Here is a 22,913-nt window from a genome sequence, read left to right as displayed (position 1 = left end):
TGCTGTGTCATTTTAACAATGGGTATGCTATGGCAACACATTTAGCGCATGTTGGACATGTGCCAACCATTTTCTCAAAATCTTGTTAGAAACTTGTTATAGTTTCTAAAGCTAGAATTTAAAGCATTTCCCCCACTTCCTAGTTCTTATGGCTATATCAATACCAATATAGCCCGTTTAAAAATTTAAAATAAATGGATAAATCTAGAAAAGCATGTTCAATGCTTTGGAAGAAAGGATGAATGAAGCAAACTATCCAAATACCTATCCAGCAATGTATGCAAAGACTTCAAAGATGGAAACATATGGAAAAACAAGAAAGTCTTTCAAAGACCTCTGAACTCAAAAGGAGTTTCTGAAAAATATCAGTAGACAAATAGTAATTGATTCAAAGGAGGTCAAACAAAGATGGAAGGAATATACTGAAATGTTGTACTGTATTAATGTCAACATTAAATATATATTCCCAACTTATAAGAATCTTTAGTACTAGAAAATAAAGTTAGATCAGGACTTCAATCATTACCCAGTTGGAATGCTACAGGAATTGATGGAATACCCACAGAAATATGGTAAGCACAGAAGAAAAATCAGTAGAAGTTCAAACCAATCTATGCCAATAAACCTGGAGAACAAAACAATGGCCAATTGATTGGAAGAGGTCAATGTACAGTACATTTCAATACCAAAAAAGAGACGTAGCAGAGAATGTAACCTATAGTATAATATCCTGATTTTCACATGCTAATAAAATAATGCTTAGGATCATCAAATACAGATTAGAGCCCTGGAGATGCTCAAGATGTTCAAGATCGCTTTAGAAAAAGCTGAGGAACATGGGACATTAATGCTGATGTATGCTGGATAACTGAGGAAGCCAAAGAACACTAAAGAGAAATCAGTATGTGCTTCATTATAAAAAAAGGGCTTCAACTGATCATGTCAAGCTGGGGAATATGCTGAGATAAAATAGAAATCCTGAAACATTTCATTGTTTGTACGAGAAAGTTATATACAGGTCAGGAGGTCTTAATATAGTCAAATAGTAAAAAACTGGCTTCAGGTTACCAAAACAGCACAACGAGGCTGAATATTCTTCCCTTATTTATTCTGTCTAAATGTTTTATGGGAAGTTGAATTGGAAGAAGACAAGTGTGATTTTAGCACTGGAAGAACAAAATCTATAACTTTGGCTATGCTGCTCTAATACCTGAAAATGCAAAGGATCTGCAAGTAATAAAATATAGTAATGAAATGCAATGGACACAGTGAAAAATGGGATTAAAATTAAATATAAATGAGATCAAACTAGTGACAATAGGTACAAAAACCAGTCTTAAAACTGACAATGAAGATACTGAAGTGGTGAATAGTAAAGTAACACACAGCTGAGAAATAGTCTAGAGACTAGTACTTGGTCAGGCAGGTATTGGAAAAGATATGTATATGCTTTGATGTGTCTAAACTTACAAAGATCTGAGTAATGCAAGCAGTGGTGTTCCTTGTGACAGTTGATGGAGGCAAAAGTTGGAGTTTGAAGAAGCAAGATAGGAAGAGTATTGATGCCTTTGAAATTTGGTGTTGAAGAAACCTCCTGATAATACCATGGAAAACCAAGAAAACAAACAATGGGTCATAGAACAAATATACTCAGAATTCTCACTAGTGTTATTAGTGGAATAAATGACCAAGGTCAAATTATCTACTTTAGACACATTATAAGAAGACCTAGCTTGGGGGAGAAGGCTCTAATGCTTGGAAAGAGGGAAGAAAGAGAAGAGGATGCCCAGCAGTAAGGTGAATAGATTCAGTTACAGTGGTGATGAACGCACCATTAAAAGACCTGAAAGAACAGGTTAGGGACAGCTTGTAATAAGGAAAAATCTGTCTATGTGGCTGCTAAGAGTAGGCATTGACTTGATAGCATCAATAACCAATCTATACAAATCACACAAGAGCTATTTTAAATCCTGAGATTGTAATTATGTCTGGCAGAAGAGTGAGGATGAGCAAAGAAAAACCCAATAACTCAAATTACATATCTGCCTCCATTTGAACTTATAGTGAAATGTATTCTATACACTTTTGAAAATAATTTTTGAATATAATTGTTAGTAACAAAACAACTGTTTTTAAAGAACATAATTGACAACAATGAAACAATAAAATCTACAGTAGTATTATAAATAAACTATCTTTGTATATTTGAAAAAAACAGGAAATGGGCAGTTCAGCCTGAAACTTGTCATACTTCAATAGCTCCATTTTGGACCACCAATTTGCTTATTGATCCATACAGTAATGGGTAGATGTGAGAGCTTTGTGATTGTTTGCAAATGATTCCAAAAATGCCAAATCCATATAGAAATACCAAATAATGGTAATAAAGTAGTATTTTAATAAAAAAATTTTTGAAATGGATTTCTGAAAATTTAATTTACAGAAAAAATGAACATTGATTTAAAACTGAATATTTAAAATTAACAACTGAGCAACAATCAACCACTATAAGCATGTATGGTAGAATCAAAAACATCCCAACAGAACTGCTTCAAAAGTTCTTGGGTGTGTCTAATGGTGGTGCAGGCGAGCATTATCATGAACCAATACCACAGTGGAAGTGGTGCCATAGAAAATCCTGCCAAATGTGAAGATGCCAAAGGAATATTGCTAGTGAAGTTCATGGAGCATGGTTTGACTATAGTTCAGAAGTTTACTGTGAAACGTGAAAATTCAGACAAGCCCAAATTTGGCACCGAGCGACTACTCCTAAGGAACTTCATACCTTGTAAGACCTTAAGACAAGTGCCTCAATTTGAATGGCAATTGTGTCAAAAATTAATGTAATGTTGTAGTTTTCTAGTGTGTATAATAAAAGTTCTGTATTTGCAAGTGTCTGTCATTGATAACCAAATGGAGGTTTATTTCCAAATTCCCCTCATATCTGTATAACTCAAATGTATTCTACAGAATGACATTATTTAATCATGTTAGTCCCTACACATTTGATGTGTGTAATATTACATCAAATAATATCAGAATAACACAGATTCTTTATTGTATCTACATAAAAGCGAAAAAGGAACATGTTAAATATCAAATTTACTCTTCATCTGCTTCTGCTCTTGGATTACACTAAGAAGAACATACTTTGAAACTTATATTGACTTATTATTATATTTTGGTTCTTGTAAAGGTGAAGCTGTGACTGGTGAATTATCAAAATTATTAGATGAAATCAAGCTCTGCCAAGAAAAAGATTATTTAGAAGATACGAGCCATACTATATCAGATAATTATCTGGATGATGCTACCAAAGTATCAGAAGAAGCAGCAGCAGCAAATGGAAACCGAGCCAAGTCTAATATAGTAAGTGAGAAAGAGTATAGTTTCAATTCTAGTGATTAACAATATTATTTAATTCTTTTTCATATGTTGTATATTAAAATGTTTATATGACGCATAAAATAATATAATTTAAAAAATTATAATAAACTGAAGTGGCAGCGGCAAATTAAGATTCTTCAATATCTCCCCAAAATCATTATATTAGGTAAGGTTTTTTTCCCCCAACTACTTTCCGAGAACTTACTGCCCATTTGTTTTGTTTTTATAATTTTGTAAATTCTTTTGATTAAACTCCTTTACTTACCATTTTCCTTCAGCAAAGATATTTCAAGCCATTCTCATAGGTCTTAAATTGACACTGATATAACTATAGCAAGTAATAATTCAAAGCCTTTTTTTGTCTGTGGAACATTTTTTCTGTACAAATCACATATATTTACTTAATCATTACACAAAAGTATTTAATTATGTCTAAATTTGACAACAAACCTATGACTAAAACTAATTCTTAATTAAAACATACAATAGCTAGATTTTATTTTTAGGTATTGATCTTCCAGTAGATGGCAGTATGGTTCAGTAAAGAAGAGCATCAGCCATTTTATACAGAAGGATCTTCCAAATGTATGTTTCTTGGTTGAGTTATTAAGAGAGTTGGCAGGTTTTGGTGCAGCATGGATCCAAAAGGATCCCTGATAACTGGGCCCCCAAATACCAAATACCATTGATAGTCTCCTGTGAGCTGTGTAATCTTTCCCACAGGAAAGCCTGTGGGAAAAGTAGGCAATGGTAAGCTCAACCTACTATAATTTAAAACATGTACTACCAGACATAAGTGTGTGTGTGTGTGTGTGTGTGTGTGTGTGTGTGTGTGTGTAAAATGCTATAATATAGCCAACCATAAATTATTAAACAGCCATATGCATTCAAGAAGCCATAATCTATTTTTAAAAAATGATGGTAATGTTGTTTAAGATAATAAAAAAGAATCAGTTAGTGGTTTATGGAAATTTGGTACATTACAGTATTCAATTAAGTGAAAGAAATTCAAAGAGTTCAGAAAGTAGCATGTTGAATTAAATAATAAAAAATGAAGCAGTTCAAGAAGTGATAAGGACAACATGGGAGTTTCCAGAAATGATTATTTTACTACAATATTCACTTATAGAAGTCAGCAATTTCTAATTTTTTGCAAATGCATAACCACTATGTTAATATATCAGATCACTGAGAATTTTAGGTGGAATTATATTGAATTTTAATTTAATACGACCTGATTTAATTGATATATTTCCTTTAGATGTAAAATTGTATAATTCAACAGTATTCATATTCACTTTACTCTGTCCTCAGAGATCATCTTCCACAAATCTGGAACAAGCAGAAGAGGAAGAAGAGGGTGGAATTGAAAATAGTTGTGGACCTAAAGGTTTGTGGGAAGCACTGACGCCTTGTAATGGATGTAGAAATCTTGGATTTTCCAGTCTTACTCAGGTATTTATCATTTTAGATATAAATTTTGTTTGAGTATCCTCCCATTTTTATGTTGGAAAATTTCATCAAGAACCTTGTTCTCTAGAAAGTTTAGACAATGGATGTCATTGTTCCCAAGTGGCTTCTGTCAGATTATAGATCCCAGTGGTGGGTTCCATTTTGTAAAAAAATACATCCATAAGAAGAAATACTCTTCATGGCCTTTTGAGATTTTAAGCATACCTTTGACTCAATTTCCAGAAATTCCCTTTGGTAAAAATTAAAAAAACTCAATTGTCAACAGGTGCGCAATCCCTACAGTTCTCTATGCTGATAATGCCACCATAATTTCTGAAACATATATAGGGCTGAAACTAGCAATAGCAGCAATATTTTGATACTGCAGCAAAATTACCTGGATATAATTCTGAAAAACCTAAAATTGTGGTCTTTGCTAAGAGAGCAACCCAATAATCCTGGACGATAGGAGGGCAAAAAATAGAGGTGAGGTGGTTACCCACTCTAAAGGCATCTGGAATACACAGCAAAATCACATAGTGTAGATACTACTTAGATTTTCAAGTGCTGTTAAGTGCTTCTTTTACACAAGTAGAAACCAGTTAATCCCTGTAGCATTAAAATGTTTTGAGACCAAGTCATTGGCCCAAATCCTTTATTTAATTTTAATTTAATTTAATTTATTATCATTTCTATACCGCCCTTCTCCCGAAGGACTCAGGGCGGTGTACAGGGCAAGAATAAAACACAGAAATTTTCAAAAATTAAAAGATAATTAAATACATGCCCGATTAAAATACAATAGATACATAGTAAAAACCCCAATAAAAATGATAAAAAACCCCACCAATCCCCCCTCAGGCCAGGCCGGCTTGCTCGAACAAGTATGTTTTCAGATCGCGGCGAAAGGAGCGCAGATCGGGCGCCGTCCGGAGCTCAACCGGTAACTGGTTCCATAGCTCCGGAGCGCCCACAGAGAAGGATCTCCCCCTGGGGGCCACCAATCGACATTCTCTGATCGGTGGCACCCTGAGGAGGCCCTCTCTGTGGGAACGCACAGGGCGCAGGGAGCTTGATGCCGGCAGCAGATGTTCCCTGAGGTACTCCGGCCCCATGCCATGGAGGGCTTTGAACACCATTACTAGCACCTTGAATCTCACCCGGAAGACAACTGGCAACCAATGCAGCTCACGGAGCAGAGGTGTCACGTGGGAGTATCGGGAAACTCCCAACACAACTCTCGCGGCTGCATTCTGTACCAGTTGGAGCCTCCGGGTGGTCCTCAAGGGAAGCCCCATGTAGAGGGCGTTGCAGTAGTCTAGACGAGAGGTCACGAGCGCGTGAGTGACCGTGCATAAATCATCCCGGCTTAGATAGGGCCGCAACTGGCGCACCAGGCGAACCTGGGCGAAAGCCCCCCTAGTCACGGCCACCATGTGATCTTCCAAGGTAAGCCGCGAATCTAGGAGGACTCCCAAGTTGCGAGCCCTATCAACGGGGGGTAATAATTCACCCCCCATAGAAAGAGATGGAATATCCGAATAGACCCGGGATGAAGGTATGCAAAGCCACTCGGTCTTGTCGGGGTTGAGTTGAAGTCTGTTCCTCCCCATCCAGACCCGAACCGCCTCCAGGCAACGGGACATCACGTTGAGGGCATCACTGGGGTGGTTTGGGGTAGAAAGAAAAAGCTGGGTATCATCAGCGTACTGATGATACCCAACTCCAAAGCCACGAATGATCTCACCCAGCGGTTTCATATAGATGTTGAACAGGAGAGGCGAGAGGACCGACCCCTGAGGAACTCCACAAACGAGAGACCTCGCGGTCGACCTCTGCCCTCCTGTCAACACCGACTGTGAGCGTCCCTGGAGATAGGAGGAGAACCACTGTAAAACCGTGCCTCTCACTCCCAATCCCCTGAGACGCCGCAGCAGGATACCATGGTTGATGGTATCGAAAGCCGCTGAGAGGTCCAATAGGACTAGAACAGAGGAATGACCCCTGTCCCGAGCCCTCCAGAGATCATTCACCAGCGCGACCAATGCCGTCTCCGTGCTGTGCCCGGGCCTGAAACCCGATTGGTACGGGTCTAGATAATCCGCTTCATCCAGGACCAAAGGGAGCTGATGCGCCACCACACTCTCAACAACCTTCGCAAGAAAGCGAAGGTTGGAGACCGGACGAAAGTTGTTCAATACAGCTGGGTCCAAGGCAGGCTTCTTGAGGAGGGGCCTCACCACCGCCTCTTTCAAGACGGCAGGGAAGCTACCCTCACTCAAAGAAGCTGATATAACTGCCTGGAACCAGCTGCGTGTCCTCTCCCGGGCTGCATAAATCAGCCAGGAAGGGCACGGGTCCAATAAACATGTGGTGGAGCTCAGTCTCCCCATAATCCTGTCCACTTCCTCCGGAGTCACAGAATCAAACTCCTCCCAAGTGATATCGACAAGACCACCCGCGTCCTGATCGCCAGACTCTGCCCAGTCGGAGTCCAGACCGGTCCGAATCCGAGTGATTTTGTCCGACAGATAATTGTTAAACTCCTCGGCACGACCCTGCAAGGGTTCCTCCCTCCCCTCCTGATTAAGGAGGGAGCGAGTCACCCTAAACAGAGCGGCCGGGCGATTATCTGCGGACGCGATAAGGGTAGCGAAGTGATTAGACCTCGCCACCCTTATCGCAGCGAGATAAGACCTAATATGGGTTCTTAGTCGCAATCGGTCGGATTCGGATCGGCTGGACCTCCAACCGCTCTCTAGGCCCCGTCTCCGGCGCTTCATCTCCCGGAGCTCCGCGGAGAACCATGGAGCTCGACGGGATCTGCATCGGGTCAGGGGCCACAAGGGTACAACTCGGTCAAGAGCCTCAGTGGCTGCCCTTTCCCAAGCTTCCACTAAGGCATCTGCCGAGCTGTGAGTGGGGGAGGCAGGTGGGGACCCCAGCGCTGCCTGGAATCTCGCGGAATCCATTAAGCGTCTGGGGCGGTACCATCTAACTGGTTCCACACACCCACGGCGGGGGGTGGCAAAACGGAAGACCAGCCGCAGGAGATGATGATCGGTCCATGACAGGGGCATAATAATTGGGGAGCCCCCACCAAGATCATCTAACCACCGCCCAGATAAGAAAACTAGGTCAAGGGTGTGGCCTCCCTCATGAGTCGGCCCTGAAATTACTTGCGTCAGGTCCATGGCCGTCATGGAAGCCATGAACTCCCGAGCCAACTCAGATGATCCTCCCAGAGATGGTAGATTGAAGTCCCCCAAAACTATAAGTTTCGGGAACTCAACCACCAACCCAGAGAGGACATCGAGAAGCTCAGGCAGGGCTGCTGCTGCGTGACTAGGCGAAAGGTACACCAGCAGCAAGCCCAACTGCGCACCAGGGCCGCATCTCAAAAAGAGAGACTCACAACCGACTATCTGCGGAACGGTGGCCTCCCGCGGAGCTAAGGTCTCCCTCATAACAACAGCCACTCCCCCACCCCTACCCTGAGCCCGAGGCCGGTGTAGCACCCGGAAACCTGGTGGGCAGAGATCAGCCAGAGGAATACCGCCCTCTGGGCCCAACCAAGTCTCCGTGATGCAAGCCAGGTCCGCCTGCTCACCCTCGACCAAGTCACGGACGAGAGGAGCTTTATTAACGACAGACCTGGCATTCAGGTACACCAGCCGGAGCTCAGGAGGCTGCACATCCTCACTCCCGGGACCTCGGGGTAGAACAAGAGGGTCGGAACGCCTCACCGCTTGCAAGTAGCGGAGAGGCCTTCCCTGGAGTCGATACGGCCCTCTGTTCCTGCACCTGCTGCCATTCCCTAACGTCGTGGGAATAGGCATTCCCACGACTTGCCCTGGAGCCCCGGGGGCGACCGACCTCCGCTCCTCCCCTCCGCGATCAATCCCGGCCCTGGCCTGAACAGTGGTTGCTGGACTGCCCCCCATATCCGAACAACCAAAAGAAGTTCCCACCCCCCTCCCTAACCTCCTAAAAAATTTAACCAAAAAACTAACCAGGGGCCTCCTATTTGGCTTATATCGGAGGCCCCTACCCATGCCCAGCCATCTCTCAGGGTCCCAACACTCGGGCCCTTCATCAAGAGGAGGTGTAAAAAGTAAGGCGGGTCGCTCCCAGGATGGGGGGGCCCCCCTGAGAGCGTATAAGGTCGTGCTCGAATAAGTCAGACGCATGATCTTAACAAGTCCGACAAAAAAAACAGCAAGGCAGACCAGATCAACTCAACATGGGAGGATCTCAAAATAAATAAATCGAAGGCAAGTGTCCAGAGAGCCAGCCCAGCTCCACTGCCACTGGAGCTGGGAAATCCCGGGATAGATCGAATCCCGCCCTCTCACGGCGGTCAAAGCCGGGGGGCAACCTGGTACATACAAACCGGGGGAGCAATACCCCCCAGAGCTCTCACCTCTGGGAGGCAGCAGATGTAAAAACTTAACCACTCTCCCACAGTGGTTACAACCCGGGCCTTCTATTATAGGGGAGGGGGGAGAAGGGGAGGGAGTTAGAGCAAAGAATCTATGAAATATATCAGGATTAATAAGCCGGCATGGTCACAAAATGGTAGGAGGGATTCTGGTTACATAAGTCACTTCCATGTTGCAAAAAAGACTGGATGATAGTCAGTCAAGGAGGGAAACCACAACATGGTCCAATGATTTTCTGGCGGCGCAGAAATTAAGTTTTGCCTCACAAATGTCCGAGGTAACAGCGTCCGCGTTCCACCACCAGGCCAGGTCACCATATCAGAGAGGCCCGCTCCCTTCACCGTCAGCCATCTCGGAAACCAGCTAAACGACGTCTCCACCACTCCAGCATTTTTGCGCCCCCGCCGCTCCAAGCCGCGATTCATAGTCATTCTAACAACACGCAGCTTCCCAAGCAGCAGGAAGGCGTTCCGGAGCATCACCGAGCTGTAAACAATTAATCCGGGCGTCACAGATCTCAGGAACACCACCAGGCTCCATGGAAGGGGTCTCGGGACCTCCGATGCACAAACGGTCAGCCGGTCGGAGCCACACTGAGCGGAGCTTCAGCAAAAAATCAAGGTCTTTCCAGGCGCCTCAGCAGCCTCCGCAGTCTCCCTCGGGGCTCCGCCCAGCTCCTCCGCCTCCAACAGCCTCCATCGGAGTTCGCCGGGTCCCTGCGGCACCGATAAACAGCTGATCGGCGCCACACAACACGGGGCTCTGTTCAGCTCCTCCACGTCCACCAAGCCGTCCAGAAACTCCCGAAACTCCCCTGGGCTCCTCCAGGCTCCTCCGGGCTCAGCTGGCAATCCTCAGAAAGTCCTCAGAGAGTCCTCGGAGTCCTTGGAGCCCTCGGTGAGTCCAGGCTCCCAGAGCCAGGCAAACCATGTAGGCGTTCTTAAGGCAGGCACCAAAGCTCAGCTCCCTCGTCCTCCTCCTCCTCACCCGAAACCTTCACAGGACCCAAATATCACTGTGAAGCTCCCCAGGGTCGCCACATTGCTAAAATTGCCGAAGCTCCTAACGGAGCTCAGCCCTGCACGTCCGCCATCTTATGGCATATAAGTTGGAATTTATAGAAGAATATTGTAGAATGATGCACTGGAATCAGTGTAAACAAAAATTTGGAGATCAATCCTCACTGCACCCGATGGAACAGCAAATGCCCAGTTAATGTTTGAGATAGGATGATGATACTATTGGCTCTTCCATTTGGATGACCTCTCTAGTTTTAACAGACAATTTTCCTTCTCCCTGGAAAGGCTGTAGAGCAAAGGCTGGCATTATATGAATTTTCCATACTACTAATTTTTTTAGGAGAATGACTAAACCAAACAACTGCTTACCAGAAAGATGTGGAGTTTTAGGCCAAAGTTAATAGGTTGGCCCAACAGGGCAAAAATTGGAAACCAAAAAAATATCTAAAAAAAAATCAAACTTTCCCCAAATCGAAGATAGCATTTTTCAAAGCCAGGTATAACATTTTACCATCTGCACTGCTGCAAAGCAGACACTCCAAAGTCCCATTAATCATGTGTAGCTGCTCATGGGAGATTGAAACCATTTTGTATGTATTATTTACAAGTTATATAGGGATATTAGGGCTGCTTATAGTCTTCCCTTAATATGTACATTTCCAGAAAGGCCAGACAATTTCTATGTGAAACATGTTAAAGATTCATTTATGTAGTAGCCAAGTTCTGTGTTCCTTTAAACCTATTGGCCGCCGCCTAGTGGCCAATCGTATAAGTAGCTACGCAGAAGCCTCTGATTCAGTTCTGTTCCTGTTTGCCTCAATAAAGAAATGCTCCTGCTTGAAACCTCTCGTCTTGCTTCCTGCCTCCAAAGAACTCACTACACAACACTGGCGACGAGGATGGGATCCTGCTTCTTCGGTAGAGCTGAAAGTCACTATGGGGTGAGGCCAGCAAAGCACCTGGCAGGGAATGCGTTCCCCCCCCGGTCGGCCTAGCAAGCCACGCTAGCGACCACCCTGCTCTCCCGTAGTCCCAGGGCCTACGGAAGAAGCAGGATGAGGCAATGAGAGGCCTAAGCTGCGAAGACTTCCCAAATATGGCGAAAGTCGGAAAGCTTGAGGAGTTTGGTGTTACTCACCCAGAGAGATGGGCATCCTACATCTCGAGGGTTGAAAACTACCTCCGTGCCAACCAAGTCACCAAAAATGGCCTGAAGGCTGGAACACTCCTCTGTGTCTGCAGGCCTGCAACCTTCGATATCGCGGAGAACTTGGTCGCACCGGCACAGCTGGAGTCCATTACTTATGCGGACCTGAACAAATGGCTTGGTGACCATTTCCAGCCCAAATTGTCGGTGATAGCATGGAGGCATGCCTTTGAACAACAAGTTCAACAACCCAGAGAGACGGCAATGGAATTCATTGCAGCATTGAGTAAAGCTTCGCGCCTGTGCCAATTTTCAGAGTTAGAAGAAAGGCTTCGAGACCGACTCATCTGTGGACTTTGGAGCAGAGAGCTACAATAGAAACTTTTTGCAAAAGAGACTCTCTTGCTCCAGAAAGCCTTAAAAAAATCATGGCGGACGAAGCCACCAGCAGAGCCGTGAAGGCCATGCGGCCCGCCAAAAGCACTCAGCACAAGGAAGCCGTTCACCACGAGGACACCGAACTTCCAGAAGATGTCGAATTTGACCATGAAGTTGACATGATCCAACGGCACCATGACAAGGCACCAAAGACTCCTTACAAGGCAGTTTCTTTACCTCGGTGTCCAGGCTGTGGTGGCCGCCACCAACGAGCGGACTGCAGGTTCCAGACAGCTACGTGTCGGGCCTGCGGAAAGACAGGCCACATCGTATCAGTCTGCAGAGGTTGCCAGAAGGACCGCCATTTGGACGTTCTGATCAGGAGAGGTACCGGGGCCCCGGGGCAGCTTAGTGTAGGGTTTTGCTCCAGCCGTTGGAGCATTTGCCGCACGGGAGCTCGCCGTCCCCTTAAGCCCAAAATGTGACTTCAAGTTGAGCTACAAGGCATTCCTTGCAGGATGGAACTGGACACTGGCTCAGCTGTGTCCATCATTTCCCTGGAGACCTTCCATTTCACTGCTCCACCAAGAGCCTTGGTGGAGCAGTGGGCTAATGCCTCCTTAAGTAACACCAGCTGCCTGCAACTAGTGCAGGTTCGCATCCCACCAGGCTCAAGGTTGACTCAGCCTTCCATCCTTCCGAGGTAGGTAAAATGAGGACCCAGATTGTTGGGGGCAATAAGCTGACTTTGTAATAATGCCGCTTGGGGGTGTGTGTAAAAGCCCTAATAAGCAGGCATATACATAGAATGAAGGCTACTGCTAAGCTTGTAAGCCGCCCTGAGTCTTCGGAGAAGGGCGGGATATAAATGGAATTAAAATTAAAATTAAAAAAAAATCTGCAACTGCAGCAAGAGGTGGGCCAAGCTTAGGCCATCCAACATCATCCTGACTGACTTCTAAAACTCCCGAGTTGTCGTCAAGGGTGAGGCCACCTTGGCCGTCAAGTTCAAGAGGTTTTCGGGGGGCCTGGATGTGATTGTGGTGGAGGGCCAGAGAACGAGCTTAATAGGGCTTGATTGGTTTGACGCTCTAGGCATCCAGGTCACCAGAATCCACCAGACACAGGTGGCAAACTTGGGGTCAGTATGTGAGGAGTTCGTGGACGTTTTGATACAAGCCTGGGAGAGTACAAGGGCCCTCCAATAGCCTTTAAACTTGATCCTGCCATAATGCATATTAGGATCAAACCCCATAGAGTGCCATTTGCACTCTATGGGGTTTGATCCTAATATGCATTGATGCAGAGCTAGACAAGCTAGTGAGTCACAGGGTACTACAGCCCATAGATGGGGGTGAATGGGAAACCCCAATTGTCACGGCACTTAAGGCCAATGGGGAGGTCAGGATTTGCGCTGATTACAAGTGCACCATAAATAGGGCACTTAAGCAGCACGCGTACCCAGTGCCAGTCGTTAGCCACATTTTGGCATTGCTGCAAGGGGGGGACCATGTTCGCTAAATTAGATTTGGCACAGGCCTATCAGCAGTTACCTGTGGACGAGGCTACAGTGGCTGCACAAACCATTGTAACACACAGTCAAATGCCTCCAATTCGGGGTTAGCATAGCCCCTGGGATTTTTCAAGGAATTATGGAGCATACGCTCAAGGGCATTCCAGGGGTTTGCCTCTATTTCGACAATGTGCTCATCGCCGGTGAGTCCACTGAGGTGCTTGCAAGGAGGCTCAAAGCTGTCCTTCAATGGTTCCGCGAAGCGGGCCTTAAACTAAAAAGAAATAAATGTAACATTGGGGTTCCTTCTACTGAGTTACTGGGATTCCGTAATGATGCTGAAGGCATCCATCCTTCCGATTCCACGCTGAACGCCATTCAGCTGGTGCCTAGCCCCAGGTCCAAAGGAGGCATTCCTGTGTCTCCTTAATTTTTACCATGCATTCCTTCCTAACAAGGCCGCAGTGGCAGAGCCGTTACACCGGCTCTTAGACAAAAACACCCCATGGAAGTGGATCAAGGTTCACAAAAACAGTTTTAAGGCAGAAAATCACTACTGTCCTCCACCCACTTTAAAGAATCATTGCCTGTATGCATTGCGTGTGACGCATCCCCTTATGGGGTGGGGGCTGTTCTAAGCCATTTGTCAAGTGATGGTCAAGTCCCCATTGCCTATTGTTCAAGGACACTGTCCTCAGCTGAGTGTAACTATGCTCAGATTGACAAAGAGGCCTTGGCCATTGTGGCCGGGGTGAAGAAATTCCATGATTACTTGTATGGCAGGGAATTCATGGTCTTCACTGACCACAAGCCACTGTTGGGGCTATTTACTACTGATAGGCAGATGCCTCAAATACTGTCCCTTAGGATGTTAAGATGGTCCATTTTCATGTCAGCCTACAGCTACAGGCTGGTTCACAAACCTGGCAAAGACATGGGCCATGCAGACGTCCTTAGCAGGTTGTCATTGCCACAGGTAGAGCCAGATCTGGCTTCAACAGCTTGCATTTTGTCAATTCAGGATTTGCCTGAATTTCCCCTCCATGCAGGGGATGTGGCTGCAGAAACTGCTCCAAACAAGGTTTTAAGTAGAGTTTTGGCTTGGATTCACACTGGGTGGCTTGAACATAGCCCTGGACCTGAGTTCCAGAGCTACTTCACATATAGACACGAGCTTTCAGCTCACAAAGGCTGCGTTTTATGGGGGAGCAGGGTTATTGTTCCCAGTTCATTAAGGAACTGTGTACTTCAATCTCTGCATGAGGGACATCCGGGCATAGTCCGGATGAAGGCATTGGCAGGAAGCTACTTATGGTGGTCAGGGTTAGATAAGGCTATCGAGGCCCAAGTTCACGGGTGTTACACGTGTCAACAATCCAGACCAGAAATGCCACATGCTCCTGTCCACAGATGGGAGGAAACTCATACATCGTGGTCAAGGATTCACATTGACTTTGCTGGACCCTTTCAGGGACAGCTCTCCTTGATAGTGGTTGACAGCCACTCTAAATGGCAGGAAGTAATTCTAAATGGCAGGAAGTAATAGGAAGTAATTCCTATTTCAATCATGACTACTGCTAGGACCATCCAGGTGCTTAGAAAGCTTTTTGCCACACACGAGCTACCAGACATTGTAGTATCGGACAATGGGGCCCAGTTCAAAGTGGCAGAGTTTCAAGCCTTCTTGAGGACTAGCCTCATAAGGCATGCTACATCAGCTCCCTTTCACCCCTCGACTAACGGGCAGGCTGAACATATGGTGCACACTACAAAGGAGTCACTCAAGTGCATAGTGACTGGAGATTGGCACCATAGGCTGGCTGATTTCTTGCTTTGCCAGCACACTACGCCTTGTACAGCAACAGGCAAGAGCCCGTGAGCTTCGCTGGGGGAGAAGGCTCATCATGAAGCTGGACAGGTTGCACCCTGACCAGGTGGCAGCAAACACCTTGCACCCAAAGCCTCCAAGGGGGTTGCAAGTGGGTGATGGGGTGTGGGCCCGGAACTATGGGCATGGGAACTTGTGGGTGCCGGATAAAATGGTCAAAATATTGGGCCTTCTCTCATATGAGGTGGCTCTGGATGGGGAGCGAGTTGTGCACCGCCATATTGATCAGCTGCAGAAGCGGTTCGCAGAACGGCCACAAAGCGAGGACCTCACGATGGGTCCACTCCTAGAGCCAGAAACCAGCAGCCTAGCAGGGCAGTTCACATGCTCTGAAGACTCAACCAGTCAGTACAACGGGGAGGTGGTCACAGATGGGTGAAGCCTGGAAGTGCAACATGGGTCCCCTGATGGGGAAAGTCAACCCGATCAAGACAGCCGCTGTGCTAACTCTGCTTCTTCATTGGACTTTGGTTTGGGCCAACCTGGAATGGCCAGCCAAAGGGACTCGAGTCAATTTGACTCTCGTGAACAAATTACTCCTGGACTATCCAGCCCGGTGGGCAAGCTGGTAGATTGGGAGTTGCCGGATCCCCCAGGTGGTCTGCAAGGTTGCACAGACCACCACCATATTTACAAGACTTTATTCTCAAATAATATTAATAATGTGTGTACTTTCTAGGGGGGAGGGGTGTAATGTATTGGGCCTTTTACTTGAACTGTTTTCATGTGTCTTTTGAATGCTGCTTGAGATTGCTTAATTAGGGTGTCTGTGTAATGGTCGCTGACTGCCCAGACATGCAGTCTCCAGGACGATCATTGGTTGGCTCTGGGGCGGGAATAGGTTCTTTTAAACCTATTGGCTGCTGCCTTGTGGCCAACTGTATAAGTAGCTGCACACAGAAACCTCTGATTCAGTTCTGTTCCTGTTTGCCTCAATAAAGAAACGTTCCTGTTTGAAACCTCTCATCTTGCTTCCTGCCTCCAAAGAACTCACTACACAACAATATGCAGTGCTTTTTTTGTAAAAGAAAAAGGTGCCGGAACTCACACATGTCATACAACCTGCCTTGCCTACCCTACAAGGTTCCATCCAAAAAAGGTGCTGGAACTCCGTTCTGAGCGTTCTATGAGAAAAAAAGCCCTGACAATATGTATTTTTCCTTTGTTGACAGTAATATTTCAGATTTATACTTGGACATATAGTAGCTATATTACATTTTATCTTTTTATGCTAGTATTTTATTTCATCTATGTACTGGATTTTACTTTTGTGTTATATTTTCATATGTTGATCACTGATCAAATAAAGTACAGTAATTCTCAACTTAAGGCTATAATTGAGCCTGGCAAAGAGATGACCAGACCTGTTTTTATTATCTTTTCTGCAGCAGTTTTTAAGCAAATGCTGTGATTGTTAAATGAATGCTGCATAGCAAACACCCATTGTTTGCTATTGGGCAGTTTTTGCCAGAAATCAGAAGCAAACCACCTGTATTTTACAGTGGTGGGGTTTCATGGTTTATTGAGGAAATCTGGGATATGAAGCATCAGAAGCAATGCTTTAAGTTATGGTGGCAGAAGATGTGGATTTAGTATTACTGAATACATATAGCAATAAAGATGGCAAAGTTTTATTGCACCTTTATAATGACATCTAACTGCACTGTTAAGATGGTAGGTGGGAAAAGATAGATGGAAAAAATTCTTCATAGTTTTGTGACAAGTTTGCAAGACATTTTACTGACATTTTACTTTTGTATGGTTTTGCTCCATCAGACTCCACTTTGACAAGGGCAAATGGGGTAAATTTATATGGATTTGCACAATATTATCTGGGATCTTTTCAAATACTGTAGACTCCAAGGATGTGGGTTTTTGGCAGTAACCTCTGTTCTTCCCATTGGCTCTCTGACCATCTTAGTTCCTTTAAGTTTAAGCGGCTGAGGGATGCATGTGCAGACTGAAAAGTAAAGTTTGTTGAAGCTACTACTCATTCAAAATGTGTTGGATGACTTTTGTCCAGTCTCCAACTTTCACTTTGGGGTGGTGCAGCTACAGTTATTAAATAATCCTAGATGAAACAGTTATCTAGCTCCTGTTTCATTAGGTACCAAGCTTGGGTATGGAACTGAAATTGCATTGCTTTTATGGAAGATTTCTTCCTAGTTCTGTTAAATCTCTCAGTGGTATTGGGATCATTGACCACTGTATTTTTTGGAGCCTTTTTATTGATATAACACAGTCATATTAGTGTGATTAATAAGCTATTCTGGCCACTAACAAAAGAAGGACTGCTATGTTGAAGCGCTTTTACTTATTGCTAGAAATTTTAATCACATTGCAACTACCATCTACCCACTCAGTTTGTCACTGTACTTGTTTATAGCACAGGTTTTAAGTTACACTTGAGTAACAAAAGAAAACTGTTTGGTATAGGCCAGGGGTAGGCAACCTCGGCTCTTTTATGACTCATGGACTTCAACTCCCAGAATTCCTAAGTCAGCTATGCTGACTTAGGAATTCTGGGAGTTGAAGTCCATGAGTCATAAAAGAGCCGAGGTTGCCTACCCCTGGTATAGGCTGTTGACAAAGATACTGAAATCATTTTCCAGATAAGTACAGAAGAAAGAAATTGCTAGCTTCCGTTCACAAAGTCTTGTCCATCTTTGCTATCTGTATTTGTATCAACTTAAATAGTAGGGAAAACAAATTGTAGAGAAATATAAAGGATGAGATATAGTTTATAGTCTAGTCTACTTCGTATCAAGAGACAGCTTTAAGATCACTGAACTTCAAATTCTAGGCTGCTCACCAGTTTGGACACTAGTTTTCTCAGTCTTTAGTCCAGCATGGTCCCTATTTCCTATCTTTGTCAAAGATTATACTTATCTTTCATATGCTTAAAGAAGTTGAGAGTATTTTCTTCCTGTTCTTTCAGTTTTTAAGGCTATCAATAGCCTTCTGTTTTGCTGGATTGTTTCTAGACCCTTTCAACTGCTCTGTGAGATTTTTTTTTCATTGGCTGGATGTGGGCAGACCCTATTTTGTGCTAGAAGTTGAATACATGTTTATTGAGAATGTCTCCCTGAACTGAACATCAGAATGAATCTGGTAGCACATTTTCAGGCTAACAAATACCATTAAAAGGCATTTTGTGAATTACAGTTCACTTGATCAGATGCATAAAACATAAGATTGAAATTGGGATGGTAGGGAAGAATGGAGGAATACAGGTGGTTTTGCACATGCCGGACATGTATGGGACAGATTATAATTATTCTAAAATTAACAATGTGTTAAAAATCCATTTCTGAGGTAGTCTGAAATCTAAAACCTGAAACAAACCTTTGATACCAACAGTCTGTTGCTCAATTGTGCTGGTGAACTTTTTTTGTTTTGAAACAGCTATTATGAAATCTGTAATGGAATGTCCTGGGTGGTTAAAATGCTGTGATACATTATTTTATTGTTGTTTTGAGTCCTAATGTGAAACTTGCACATTCTGACCTATTTATCTTATTAGCATCTCTTTCAAGTAAAAGTTTGAACTACTGTTATTATTGCCTGACTATAGACAATACATTTGGTAATGTGTTCTGGGTGGAGATTGGAAGACTATAGGTATACATCACAATCTGTATGTTTCCTGGATGATGTAGTGTTTATGTGTGTCCATTGTTTTACTGTAGCATCAAAGAAGTGGACTTATTCTGTCTATAGGTCAACACTAATTTTATTGGTGGGGATAGAAATTAAGATCTGGATGGAATTTGATGAGAAATTCTGTTCCATGGGTATCTTCAAGAAATGATACTAGGAGTGCCATGTTTTATATATGTACAAAAATACATAATCAGATGTAAATTAAGCAACATGTGCCTTAATAATTCTAACATTAAGCATTAATTTTAAAGATCAGCATTGGATGTGGGTTTGAAAATGTTTTCTTCTCTTTTTATATACAATGTTTGAGTAGTTTCTGTTTAAACATTACATTACTGAAGTAAATTTGAAAATATGAATGATTAGAAATATTTTTTAAATAAAAGTCAGGAGTTCTTAAATGGATGTTTAAAAAAACATTTTCCCCCCTCTAAGGTTAAAGAACTTGAGAGAGTGTAGTAAATTGTGTTAATATAAATGATGATAGTTTATAAAGATGTAAGGTTTTTCAGCTCAGAATCTAAACCAATCCCAATGAGACTCTGAACGTGAGGTTACTGCAAAAGAAACAGCTTTATTCTTTGATTAAAGGCAAAGCCGGGTGTTCCCAATCTCTTGTCCCTGACACAGACAGAAGAGAAAAGGCACACGCACACTAATCAATTTCCCCCCCTTTTATAGCTAATGTACTTTCTTATGCTAATAGTTTCTGCACGGCTAAAGATTTATCTTCACCCAAATACACATTTCTTTATCTATCAAATTAAGCACAGCTTGTTACAACACTATGCTCTGAATACACAATCGCTGACATGCAGCCCCTGGGCTTTTGGGGGCAGTTGGGGCATCTAATTTTTGGAGTTTCCTCCTGATATCAGGGGTGCTTTGTCCTACAAAAGTCATTTTCAGAATGACTTCATTCTGAGGGTCATCTGGATCTAGGCCGGTAAAGCGTCATAAGCCATCTTTCAAACGGATTAAAAAGTTTTCAAACCTCCAGAGACACAGTGAATTATACAACTATAGGGCTGATAACAGGATCAGGTCTGGGACTCTACTTTCCCAAATGTTTTGAGGAAAGATTGGAAATCTTCTAGAACATAGTGATTAGTGTAAATGAATCCATAAAGTTTATGAATGGTGCATTCAATACAGTTGAAGATAATGTCACTGTGGTCCTAATGAATGTTAGCATGATGAACCCGAAAACAGTTCTCAGACTAATGAAAAATTCAAGTAGGAAGTTAAACAGAGCTGAGGAGACTCTTGGTGGTTACAGATAGTGAGCTGTAGTTGTTTAATGTCTCCTGTAATCGGACATGAGCATGAAAGCCAGCCATCAATTGGTTCAACTCAAACAGGAATCTTGACCAGTGTATGATAGATGGGAATGATCTTGGGAGACAAGAAGAAGAGCCACAACCTACACCAGGGCTTTTCAACCTTCTCACAGATTGTACCACTTTTAGGACATGACAATGTTTGAGTACAACCAGTGCTTAGCAAGGTGTCAAAAACTTGATGACTTAAAGAAAAAAAAAGGGGGGGGAGGATTTTGGGCTTTACTGATTGGATTCATTTGTTGTTATAGAAATGGTTAGTTTATAATATTATGGAAAAGTAAAACGTTGAGGTTCGATGTTAATGCTTCCTTCTATTGCAACAGAGGAAGTCTGTTCTTTTTCCCTTCTCCACCTCACTTCCCCCCCTTTTTCCTCCCCACTTTGTCCTATTATTTGCTTTTGTATTTTTGTATTTTATTCTACAATCTAATAAAATATTACAAACTGTAGAAAAAAAAAGGAAAAAGTACCAGTTTTAATTTCTTCAGTGGCTGTTCCTTTGCTGAATCACTTTCCCTTTGCACTGACAAATGTATGATGAATTTATCCATGTTTATTAATATGCACCACTACCAGCTAAGATAGAACTAGTTTCAATTATTTATTGCCAAGTAACTAATATATGGTAAAATATTTCTTTGCTTCAGATAGCTTTGGCATTTAACATTAGTTTGTAGAGTTTGAAAACTGAATCATTCCTAGTTGAGACTAAAATTAGACTGATGAATGTCAGAATTTGAGTTTCAATATATTACTCAACAATTAAACAACAATTAATATATTCTTCAAAATGCATTAAATCTCTTTTTCCAACATGAATACTGTATGTAGGACAGTGCAACCTTCTTTTGTGAAGAGTTTCATTTGTTCCAATATGATTTTTTTTCAGAATTTGCAGCCTGAAAAATGATAGTGCCAAATTCATTCTGTTGAAGTTCTTTTCTTTCTCCTTTCATCCAACCCTATGCAAACTTTCAAGATTACTGCTTTAGCTGAGAAGCAGCAATCTTGCTAAAGATGGAAAGGAAAGTAGGATATAACTCTTCATTTTTCTCTTTTGCTATTATTATTAGTGAAAGTATTAGTATAATTATTTTGCTATTATTAATAGTAAAAGATGTAGAAAAGTGATCTTCTATATTTCCAGATGCCCAGCTGATGATAAATCAGTTAAGTGGCAGATAAAGCCTTGTGAGACTCTGAAGATTACATGAGCTAAAGAGAGAACATAACAACTTTAATTGGGCCATATAATTCTATAGAACATATAGAATTTCTGTTTATATGAGCTAGGTATATAATAAGATAACTTTCTAATGGAAATAGAAAAAGTTCTGAAAGATTTGAAGACAATGCCCCTTACACATTCTCTAAGAAATGCAAAATGTTGAGGCAGTGATATTTGAATTGAATTGAACTGAATTGAATTAAATTTTATTTGGCCAAGTATGATTCGACACACAAGGAATTTATCTTCAATACAGAAACACTTAGTTTACATGCAAAACAACAGAATCATCATCATCATCATCATCATCATCATCATCATCATCATCATCATCATCTCAATAAAAGTGGAGAATAAAGAAGATAATAAGAAAGATAAATAATGATACTATAACACTACATGGGTAATATACATAGACATTAGATAGGACCTTAAGAATTAGGTATTCATCACAATACTTTTTGTGTGTCTAGTTGTTTTGGCATGCAATACCCTGTAGAGCTGTTCTGAGGGGAGGAGTTGAAACTGTTTGTGTTCTGGATGTGAGGGGTCTTAACAGCTCTCCTTCTGACCCACACAATATACAGGTCTTTTATGGAAGGCAAGCTGGTTGCAATTGTTTTCTTTATTTACATATATATATTTATGCAAATAATAATGATTTAATAGTAATTTTTATTATTAAGTTGCATTCGTGGATAGCTTTTTAAATAAATACATTTTTGTTTCAAAGATGTATTTGAGGAGCTCTAAAAATTAACTTTAATCTTAAATTATTTTTAATGGAAAGTTATTTTAAAAATCCTTATAATTGTTTTAATTGACTTTCAGGTATGTATGATAGCGTTATACCGGTATGGCCATTTTAAATAGTTTTCTCTTCTGTCCTCTACAAGGCCAACTCTATTCTATAATTCTATTTCTATTTTTCAGGAAGCCTTTCCAAAGAAGAGGAGTGCTACACTGGAAGCAGTGCCATCTGTTTCTTCAGAAACATTTCCTGGAGAAAATGAAAACGGTCTCTGTGATTTTCTTGATACAACAGTTACAAAGAAACCTTGTTCTTTAGAAATAACAAGAGGAGTTTCATCAAAAATAGGTGTTTTACTGGTTTTGATCTTATAAGTATTGCTGTTAGTGCTACCTAGTTTTTTGTTGATACTATTAGCTGATTTTGAGAAATATGCAGGAACTTTATTACTTAATGCATGTCTGTGCAGGAAGCACAAAAAAGCATTAAGGACAGGTCCAGCTGAGTTGTATTTGCTAATAAATTTGGCATTTAGAGAGAAGGATATTTATTGTTCCAATTTCTCCAGACCATCTCCTTGTGAGAAAGAGTAAACTACAACAAAAAGTTATATAGCTATCTATTGCTGCTTTTAGCTGCCTAACCTGAGGCTGTTTTAGTGCGTAACAAATTCACACCACTCCCAAATATGGTCCTAATAAA

At 42.4% G+C, this 22,913-nt stretch overlaps 1 protein-coding gene across 1 annotated transcript in view; it reads left to right on the top strand.

The window, feature by feature from the left end:
• ANKS1B (ankyrin repeat and sterile alpha motif domain containing 1B) overlaps positions 1 to 22,913 on the top strand; it is a gene marked incomplete at its 5' end in the record, with an annotated part of 314,200 nt that overhangs the window by 44,842 nt on the left and 246,445 nt on the right. The window contains 3 exons of the mRNA XM_081331696.1: positions 3,197 to 3,369; positions 4,702 to 4,842; positions 22,394 to 22,559. Coding sequence (XP_081187822.1) covers positions 3,197 to 3,369; positions 4,702 to 4,842; positions 22,394 to 22,559 — 480 coding nt within the window. The remainder of the gene's footprint in view (positions 1 to 3,196; positions 3,370 to 4,701; positions 4,843 to 22,393; positions 22,560 to 22,913) is intronic.

The sequence above is a fragment of the Vipera berus genome (genome assembly GCF_964194415.1).
Source record: "Vipera berus genome assembly, chromosome: 6".
Taxonomy (NCBI): Eukaryota; Metazoa; Chordata; class Lepidosauria; order Squamata; family Viperidae; genus Vipera; species Vipera berus.
Note: the sequence above shows the minus strand (reverse complement) of the source record. Positions and strands in the feature narration are given on the sequence as shown.